The 10,801-nt window shown below is 26.5% G+C and overlaps 3 protein-coding genes across 3 annotated transcripts; 1 reads left to right on the top strand and 2 right to left on the bottom strand.

The window, feature by feature from the left end:
- Positions 1 to 868: 868 nt before the first annotated feature.
- On the bottom strand, positions 869 to 2,476 carry LOC138945207 (uncharacterized). The gene is made up of 3 exons (XM_070316562.1): positions 2,393 to 2,476; positions 1,920 to 2,217; positions 869 to 1,817 (listed from the first exon to the last, which is right to left on the bottom strand). The coding sequence occupies exons 2-3, from the start codon at positions 2,133 to 2,135 to the stop codon at positions 996 to 998; spliced, it is 1,038 nt and encodes a 345-aa protein (XP_070172663.1). The 5' UTR covers positions 2,136 to 2,217; positions 2,393 to 2,476; the 3' UTR covers positions 869 to 995.
- Positions 2,477 to 2,908: 432 nt separating this feature from the next.
- Positions 2,909 to 4,907, top strand: Taf8 (TBP-associated factor 8). Its single transcript, XM_070293410.1, has 5 exons — positions 2,909 to 3,043; positions 3,682 to 3,968; positions 4,101 to 4,251; positions 4,357 to 4,500; positions 4,599 to 4,907. Exons 1-5 carry the CDS (start codon positions 2,914 to 2,916, stop codon positions 4,763 to 4,765), a joined length of 879 nt encoding a protein of 292 aa, XP_070149511.1. The 5' UTR covers positions 2,909 to 2,913; the 3' UTR covers positions 4,766 to 4,907.
- A 38-nt stretch (positions 4,908 to 4,945) lies between these two features.
- Vinc (vinculin) lies at positions 4,946 to 10,513 on the bottom strand. The gene is made up of 8 exons (XM_070293411.1): positions 10,477 to 10,513; positions 9,974 to 10,045; positions 9,323 to 9,349; positions 8,800 to 8,924; positions 8,338 to 8,577; positions 8,143 to 8,233; positions 7,886 to 7,921; positions 4,946 to 6,648 (listed from the first exon to the last, which is right to left on the bottom strand). Exons 4-8 carry the CDS (start codon positions 8,836 to 8,838, stop codon positions 6,479 to 6,481), a joined length of 576 nt encoding a protein of 191 aa, XP_070149512.1. The 5' UTR covers positions 8,839 to 8,924; positions 9,323 to 9,349; positions 9,974 to 10,045; positions 10,477 to 10,513; the 3' UTR covers positions 4,946 to 6,478.
- Between the last annotated feature and the right edge of the window lie 288 nt (positions 10,514 to 10,801).

Here is a 10,801-nt window from a genome sequence, read left to right as displayed (position 1 = left end):
CTTTTCACTTATGAAATATGCGCAAAATTCTCATTTGAACATAACAGATGACGAATTAAATTATCAATTTAAAAATAATAATTATAAATAATTACAATAGCAGAGAACTCATAATATAATATACTCTGAAAAAAAATATATCATACAAAAATATTTAAGTTAAATTTCCAATGTAATGTATTAGCAAAGAAGCATATTACTATCGTTTGATTATATAACGTTAATGAAAACGATGATATATATATATATATCAATAGAAATAATGAGTTTTACTCATATTTTTTATGTCATAAATACTGCAATTCAAATAGTCTTTTTTCGAAATTCTTTTGATTAAAAAATTAGGAAAAGAAAAAGATAACATGTGTGAACCTTATAGATTTATCAGTTTATTAATTGATTAGAAAATGTATTTTGCTTTTATATTCGTCAGATGTTTATTGCGTTTTAGTTTATATGGCGGATGTTGTTTTCCACGATTTTTAAAGTTGCGCTCACATAGTTGAAAGTTAACATTTATGGTTCATGCGATGAATCATACTGGCAAAAACGTTTCTTTTCACTTGGAATATAAAAGCAATTATTTTTCCGCAATGAAAAGCGTTAAAATCTTTTTTTCTTCGATTTGAAAAATATTTCATCTCATTTTTTCAATTCAATTTATATAACATGAATGTAAGATGTATTTTAATAATGTAAAAATGAACGCGTTACGAGAAACTTAAAAACTATCGGCTTTCATTATATCGAATTTTCTTCGAAAACATTCCAGCCTTTATTTTGTAGCCGAATAATAAAAATAAAGATCTGTCTTAATTGATATACACATCTTATTTTTCAAAAAGTAAAGCTTATTATTTTAGATAAATATAGATATAAATGTTTTCATAATTAATCACAAATTATATTAATGTTATAAAAATATTACATTAAAGGCGCGCGATGATAAAATTATTATGTACTTACATAAAATTGCAGAGAGTTTTTCTCCGCAATTAATTTTGTGCGTCATTCGTAACATAATTTGCAAAACATTCAAGCCATTCAGGAAAATGGGTCATTATAATTAATAAAACATCATTATTTTCGTTACAAATTTGTTTTAAAGTTTGCAATGTATATTTTCGTGTCTGCATTGTATGATGCTCAGGCTTTATCCTCAATAAGATTATACAAGAATGCAGTTTCTTGGGATAAAGTTCTAATATGTCTTTATCCTGATTTTCGCAACAAACAGATATCCGCTTTAATATCAAATCTATGAAATGTAGAATTGCAGGAGCATAATGCAGCTGAACGAATAATTCCTTTAAAAAATTAAATATTAATTGAAAAACACACATAGACCCAACACTAAATTCTAGTAGTTGATTCAGTGTCTTCTCATTCTGATTATCTATGCAATTTTCTTCCCTTGAATTAGAAAACATGCATACAAAATTGTCGAGCAATGGTTTTTCTATTAATTTAAATTTTTGCATAGTATATATTTCTTCTTTTGTGGATAGTTTGAGATGCAAATTTGAATATAAAGAATTGTATAACAATTTCTCAATTTTATCATTTGTTTCTAATTGTGAAAGTCTTATAAGTAACTTATCCATGTGATGCGTAAAGGACGGATTCTCAAATGATAGGTGCATTACAGCAGTGGTTAAAGATATCAAAGCATCTTCCGAGCAGTCTTCACTCAAAATGTCATCTGTGAGATATTTGTCCAACAGAATGCTCACAAACTTCAAACTATTTTCTTTGGATGTAAATATTGGTAAATGTTCAAAATTGCTTGTTGTTCTACACCATTTCCGCAAAGTGTCCTGGAATATGATTATACTAAAGTATAAATTAATTAAAAAAGAACTTAAAAAAAAAGTTGAAGACATATAACATTAATATCTTAATGCAAGAAATTAACATACAATTATCAACAATCGGACTGAATAGCGCTGATACGCTTGCTTTGATACTTTGTAACATAGGAGATTGCTCAACGATGTACACAAAGTATTTAATACTGTATCAGACTGTGAGACTAGCAAAGCTTCTCTCGACACATTTTTGGTATCCTCAGATTGAACAACGTTTTCAGCATCACCATAACTTTTTAATATTGTTTTTAATATATCTGCATCCATATCACAAATTGCAATGTAAGTATATAAGTAAATATTTAATTATATATTATATTGGTGATTCATAATTCATTGTGCAATTAATCTGTAAGAACATAATATAATTATTAATAAAATTAAGTAAATGTTTAGTTTAAGTCGCTCGACTTAAATTTTGATAATATTCATTCAAATACAATAATTTTAATATAATTTAAATTTAAAAAATTTGTATATACAAAATAGCGAGAGAAATAAAGAAACACAAACAATTAATTTACCGTATAAATATATGTATGCATTATTTTTAAAAATTATTAAATAAAGTTAGAATGTATATTTTATTTCTATAATTGAATATAAAATTTAAAAAAAAAACGACTATTTTATTATGTGGACATACATCATGACAAAAAATATAAAAGAAAATTTCAAAAGTCTAGGATTATATAAAAAAGCGAGAAAGTTATTCATGTTATGAGAATCACATACTTTCTTATTGGTTGTCAGATAAAAAATTGATAAGATTATCCTATGTATATGGAAAGTTTCTAGATTGAGAACTCAATTAGTTTTCTTCCCGGGTACACGCAAGGTTGAGTTCGAAAATCTGTTTATTGAAGGAAAGAGCGTTTGATTGACCAATCAGAATAAAGAAATATCTGCGCCTTTGATCTTGATTGGTCAATCAATCGTTTTACTTCACTTCGAGTGGATTTTCAAATACAATCCAATATAGCTTCGACATTCAGTTATGATGTAATATCTATGATATTTACATCATGGTTTATTCTAAATCAAAATGGATACCCAAACTGTCAACACCCGAAGAAAAATTTTGAATCAAGTGATCTGTAGCATCTTAGTGGAATGCGGCTATGACACGTGTGAGAAACAAACACTGGAAACTCTCACCGAAATGTTACAGTCATGTGAGAGATTCAAAAAAAAATTTAATTTCTAACTAACCTATCGTATATCGCAACTCTTTGCTCTCAAGAATAGTGGCACAGGAAAAGAGGATGTTGATCCTCTTTGAAGAAAAAAATAAATAAAACAATGTACAAATTCTACTTTTTGATATAACACATTATTTATCAATTATATCCAATAATTACATCACGTTTAGTTTATCAATATCAAATGAACTTTTAAACATTAAAATAATTTTTATATATTATAAGATTCCTGTCAATGTTCAAAACTTGTCCACAAATATTCTGACAATGATATAAAATGTAATAACATTTTAATTTATTTTTGATATTTTATTTTAAGCAATGTATCATTTAATGTCCCAAATAATTAAAATTATTAGAAAGCATTTAAAAAACTATGCGCATATCCTAGCTGTATAGACTGTAAAAATATTAAGCATTATAGATTAACAAATATGATAGATTAGTCCATTGAGTTAAATTTTAAATGAAAATCTAAAATGTCTATATTCCTTTTGTAACTTTCTATCCATAACTTTCTATAACTTGAATTTTTTAGAGATTTTTGTAAATTTATTTTTTCATCTCATATGTATACAAAATATTTATTATACTTTTTTCATTAATTATAGTTATTGTGGAAACTGGAGCTTCGGCAAGAAATTATTGTGAACTTTCTGGAAGAACAGAGCCTCTTATAGCAGATGTGATATTGGCACTGATCAATATGGGCATGAAAATAGATAATATAGAGACTTATGCAAAGAGACAAAATAGAACAGTTCTACCAGCACTTCAACAACAAACACAAGCCAAACATTTGAATATCTTGCAAGCTGGTGTTAAGCAAAACCATCCGTCACATATACCCAATTATTTACCATCTTTTCCTGATCCACACGCCTATATCAGAACTCCAGTGAGCATATTTATCAATAATAATTATTATATTTATCATACATACTTTTTATTTCGTTGCAAAATTATTATGATCAAAACAAATATTGCATACAATACATACAGATTTAATTCAATAATGGAAATATTACAGACGCATAAACAACCAGTAACAGAATATGAAGCGATAAGAGAAAAAGTGGCAACACAAAAACGAGATATTGAAAGAGCTTTAACAAGATTTATTGCTAAAACTGGAGAAACACATAGTTTATTTCTCACAGAGGATAACAGCATGTTTCCTTGTAAGCAGCTTGGCACTTATATGAAATTAATATAAGTTTATTTTGACCAATTTATTATGAACCAATATATATACAAGAATATTTTACATATATCTGTACTTTTAGTAATATCTTGTAAACCGCAATTTCCGAGTTATATATCTGCTCTTTTACCTCAAGATCAAATATTTGAGCCAGATACAGATTTCCAATTTGAATCAAATCCAGTAAAAAAGAAAAAAGAACAAGAAGGCAAAGAGACAGAGGAAGGTAAAAGAGTCTTTTGTAATATACATCATAATGAAAAATATTGGAAATAAATATACACATCAAAATTAATATAATATGATGTGAATTTGTGTTTCTAGGGAATCAAACACAAAATGAAAATATAGAACAAAATGGCGAAACTACTACCCAGCAAGATGTTATAGACAATCCATATTTGAGGCCAGGAAAGATTCCCAAAAATAAAATCCCAGGTACAACAACACCCGGACAACAGTCTACCAAAAGAGAACCAATCGAATCTTAAATATTGTATTATCTAATATACAATAATATTAATATAGGTGTCTAGTATACAATATAATGTACATATATGTATATTTTTTTTATATTTAATCTGTATATTATGTAAAGCGTATAGAATAAAAAGTAAGAGTACAAATCATGTATATACATAGTAAAAGTTATTTTTATTATAAATGTGGGATTACACAAAAGTATTTTGAGATACATGATTATCTGTCGCTGAGAATTCATACGTAACATTCCATTCGACAATTTTCAAAATTTATCTACACTATGTTATATATATTAGAAAATCACTATTGAAATATATAATTAGATTTACTTTCCGTTATATAGCAACATTGCTTAGGTGGATATTGCACAGATTAGCACCTTATAAAAAAAATATGAGAATACAAAACCAAAGATATATTAAAATTAATAATCACTGAATACAATTTATATATATAAAAATAGATTTTCCATTGTATTAATACAATCTACAGCAGTAAGCATCTAAGTTTACTCTATCTGAAATATTTTATAATATTAATATATAAATATCTGGTTGATAAAACTGCTTTTTTAGAAGAAAAGCATACAGCATTATGATGAATGATAATTCATTCATTTACATATAATTCATACTATCAAAACTTTATATTTCTCAAAAAATATTTTAAAAATTGGATTTTATAAATCTAGATTTATTTATAAATTTATAATAATTTGAATATATTTATGTACTAATTAAGAATATTAAAGATAATTCAGATATATAAACTTAGATAACTTCACTGTATGCATAGAACCATTTAATATTAGCAATTTTAAGTATAATTATATTCATATTTATTTTGTAAAAATATAATATTTTAATCCTATATATATATATATATATATATATATATTTGAAGACAGTATTGGACAGTATTTTAATTCGGATAAGGAAAGAGATTAATACAAATTTTATATATATAATTGCACTCCTCTACTATGATTATATATGTTATTATGGTCATATATGTATGATTACTATTGTTATAGTAATACAGTCGGATGAAAAATTTTCGACCTAAAAAAAAAAAAAAAAAAAAAAAATCAAAATTATTTTTATTTTCAAATTTTATCTCCATCTTTGTGTGATGCCTAAAACCTTTCATCCGACCCTCATATTATTCTTAATATATATGTAGCATAAATAATTTTTTCCATCTGAAATAATGAACTACGAGATCAAATTAGTTTTCACTCTATGTGCTGTATACTTATAATTATAAAATTAAAAATTTTATTATGCTGGATTATTTCATTAAACATTATAAAAAGTAAGTAGTTAATTGAATGCTATAAAAATCATAAACAATGATGAGATAAATATTTATTATTACTGCTTATCTACTTGAAAAAACGTGTGCGTTGTATAATACATATTGCTGTGATCATTCATATTGCTTCCCTCTATGAAAACATTTTCATAAAAAAATCTATGAGTTATTAAATAAGCAAAAAATGGATTATAATATAAAACAAAAAATAAATCAATAAATCAACTTTAAAATATATGAAGCACAGTATGCAACACACATAATTAGTACTCTCTCGCGAAATTTATATATATTGTTAAGGTTATTCTTAATATGTTAAAATTATAGGAAAATTTCAATTAATATGTATATATATGAACACGAAGCGAAATCTTGCACCTACTCCTCGTACTTTCATCTATTATCATTTAATATTGATACCATGCCTGACGACGCACCCAGCGTAGTTTCATACCAGAAGCGGTGCGAATCTTTATGCTGGCACATTCTGCTGCACGCACCGTTTCTTTCACACTTTGCATGAGATTTTGAGCGTTTCCGACAAGCATGTCCGTTGCTTCCTGATCTTCTTCCGTACCTGTCCGTACACATTACAAAGGCAACTATTAGATTTAGATAAAAATAATAACTCCTTGATACATCAATATATTGGTTAATACATGTATATCTTTTCTATAAATTTTTCTAAAACTAATTGTTACTACATCTATTACTAGATTTGTAGAATTATATTTCTAATATGACTCATATATAGTAAATATCTCATGTACTAAGAAGCAATTTCGTCAAATATAATAGATGAATAATATATAATTGTACAAAAATAATTTTATTCTAAACTACTTGATAGCTATGTTAAAATCTGTGGTATCGTAATTCCTTCTAATGAATATTTCAGTGCTAGAGGATGAAAAAAGCTTTATTTATTATAAAATGTGTAATTTGTGTAATCTGCATGCAATGTACAATTAATAACTGCTCAAATCAGAAAACTAGATGCATATAAATATTTTGAATGCATTTATTGTACATCTAACAATTAAATTTAACAATTAAAAGAAAGTTCTTCATAATTACTATGGCTCGAAACTTTTGTAGAGAAGTAATGTAAATGGAGTGCTTTGTAAAAATCATGTGTAGCTTTAGCTAATGAATATATGCGAGCGCTAGTAATTATGTAAAAAGTACATGCATGGATGAAAATGAAAACACATATATATATTTCGGAGTAGAGATTAATGATTGCTGGAAATTTTCATGAACCATTTGAAAAAAATTCAAATGTCTGCTTACCATAATGCCATAATATATACAAATGATAAATTATAAATTGCACAAATGTGGTAATTGATAATAATGAAATGTGTATTAGATTGAAATACACGATATACTGATATTTAGCATATAGAAAATGGATAGTAAAAATTTGCTATAAATTTTATAATCCACTTACTGCAGCCAATCAATTCATCTACACCACGATGAGCAGATGTATACCAACGCGGCACATACCATTCAAAGTTCAAATAAAATATCAAAGTCATTAGCTTATTATTCATAAAGATTGCTAAATTAATGAATTGTATTGATATGTAAATATAATTATGTATATAATATTTTCAACATTGGATAACAGTGTTTCACTTTCTTGCATTCCTCTTTAAGGAAAAAGTAGGAGTCACATGCACTTTGATGCTGTGTGTATCGCGCTGTGTAAAAATCAATCGATTTCAAATCTTTAAAAGAACGAAATAAACACCATCAAAAGAGAAAAAGAGACGATAATATTAAATACAAGTTTACAACTTCTTTACCATAAAGCATCAGCTCTTCCCAGGTCGGGAGTGTCTCTATATGCAAAGGATTTAATTTTTTTTCATTAATATACAGTAGTTCTCACACACGTTTCTGTTAAGCAATGTTTTGTTGGAAAATTATATCCCAAAGAGAGAGAGAAAGAGTCATTTATAAACATTTCTTAATAATGAATTAGCTTGACAGAGTCACATTTTTTTTTTATCGGATGTAACTGATATGTGAGTATGTATGTAAAAGGACATATTAACTGTACCTTGTGCCCCGAGCATAGTGGCTTTTACCGTAGACAGTATTTTCAGTTGTGTTCCAATAGTGGGTATACGCTCGCAAACTTGAAGAAGATTCTGGGAACCATTAAATAAATACAAGATTAGATTCTTTACATATAACTTTACAACAAACAAAAGTTATTTTACATATTTATAGATACAATAGTATTTGCACGTACCGTACGAATACGTTTGTCAGTGCACTCTCTGGCGAGTTCTTTCGCGAGACGAGTCACTTCTTGGGAAGCTTCCGCAATTGCTTTGGCGCACGCAATGAGATCTCGTTTATTACCACCTTCACCTCTGACCAGTCCGGATAATCTTCCCATTAATATAGCCATCTTCTTTGCTGCGGCAATAATCTCATTATCCTTGCTCGACCATTGTCGTACCTCTTGATGTAAACCATGGGCAGCCATCTATACAACAAATATAACTTATGTTTAATTTTTTTGCGATTTGTACATGTGTATATCGGAGTATTTATTCAAATCTTGTAAAAAAATTCCATGAGAATTCTCTGATTTTCCAAGTTCAAAATAAATTCCTCAGCATTTCAGATTTTCTGTTTTTTTTTCAGGGGAGTAGACATGCTGGTATATAATAGATACAAACCAAAGTGCACAACATTTTTCTCTTACCATTATCGGTTGATTAGGTTGAGGAGCGTGCATAAACATTTCTTCCTCGTCATCTGTCTCGGGAGGAGGAGGCCTCGGAGGTGGAATATCGCCTCCTGGCAAAGGCGGACGAGGAGGTGCCACTTCTGTACACAAACAATAAATATGGTATCTTAATAAAATTTAATAATATAATATTCCCTCTTTTCTGTTGTATGCAGAAAGACACAAAAATCTAGAACAATCTGTTATAAACAATCACAATCAAAAAGATTTGTTAAAAAAATTGATCACACTGTATGTGCATTATTTAGATACATACTATAAATCTTCCTGTAAACAATCGCAATTAATGTATAAGATAAATATAAGCAAACTGTTGTAAATGTACTTTACAATCTTTACAATAATATTGATATTATTTATTAAAAGTATGATAAAACAATTATTTTATACAGATGCTCTGTCTGATGCATATTATTGAAGAAAAAAAATGTAGAGTGTAATTTGGTATAAGAATATATAAACATGTTTAGATAATTACCATCATCAATATTATAATCGTAATAATCTGCCAATCCATGTAGCATTAAGAACAAAAATGCATCTCATTAAAATATGAGACAAATTGGACATATTATAGAACATGCTTCTACATGCATGTAATTAAGTATTGAGTTATAGCATCATGCTTGGATATAAAAATCAATATATCTATCAATAATTAATACTTTATGTCAATAAGCTATTATTAGTTTTTCTTTTTATATCATCATTATAATAAATATCAACTGTATGAGGGTAGGATAAGTTAAAAATTAATGTACTTAATGATTAAATTTGTTAATGTTATCCGTAACACGGTATAATAACTATGAATCACTGATATTATTGAGATATTATTACAAAAGACATGTACGGATGATTGAGCAAAATGCAGCTTGATTTATTAAATATAAGATAGAAATTTATATTAAAAATATATCTTGAACTTTTATATAAATGTAATGAAACCTGTATCATATATTATATCGTATACTTTTATATCACAAATAATGTTATATTCTTTTTGTTTAATACAATTCGAGCTTTATCTTCAGCCACTGCATGCTTTATAACAAGAAGAAATAAACATTAAAGAATATAAAAAAACAATAAATTATCATTTATGACCCAAAAGAATCTTATAGATTACCTCCGTCGTAAATTGGTTTTTCTAACTCGTTGTCAGAGGCCAGTTCTTGATATGAAAAATCGGGATTCTCTACTAATTGAAGCAAATATAATTAATTTTACAATCTGACATTTCAATAAATCTAAGTTTTTTTTTATCATCATTACTCTGATCTGCATTTTACATATGATAAAAATGAACATGAGAGAATATTAATGCAATGAATTTTATCAATTGTATAACATATAACTTGTTATGTATAATTTCTCTTCATGAAAAAACGAATTTTCTAATTTAAAAAAAATGTCGTGAATGAGAAAGAGAAAGCAAGCATGAAAACAGATTATATAATACCTATTAAATATTTGTTTCTATAATACCATAAACTTCTTGTTAAATTTTATTAATGAACATTTAGAGTCTTCATCAAATTTTTTTATATAATTTTAAAGGAACGTATTTCTATAAAATCATATGACAAAAAAAATTATCATGCATATATTATTTCATGCTATAAAAGATACCTTTATTTTTGGAGTAATTATATTTGATTGGAATTTGTTCATCTGTAAAAGATACATTAGATATATTTCTTTTTTGTTAATATACTATATAGATTGATATTACCAATATTTTTTTATTTTCCAATGCAATATATTTTATATAATTTAGTCTTATCTATAATTATGAAAATGTTTTTAACTTTAGAAAATTTGTATCTAAATAAAAATTATTGCTATATACTTTAAAAGTAGTATTATATATAAAAAAAAGATCTTATTTAGCAAATAAAAATTAAATGACTTTGGTAGCTAATATAAAATGAATATTTTATAATTCAAGCATTTT

Source organism: Polyergus mexicanus, unplaced genomic scaffold (assembly GCF_030449975.1).
Source record: "Polyergus mexicanus isolate NDT 795.1 unplaced genomic scaffold, iyPolMexi1.0 SCAF_3, whole genome shotgun sequence".
Lineage (NCBI taxonomy): Eukaryota > Metazoa > Arthropoda > Insecta > Hymenoptera > Formicidae > Polyergus > Polyergus mexicanus.
This window is presented reverse-complemented; position numbering and strand designations above follow the sequence as displayed.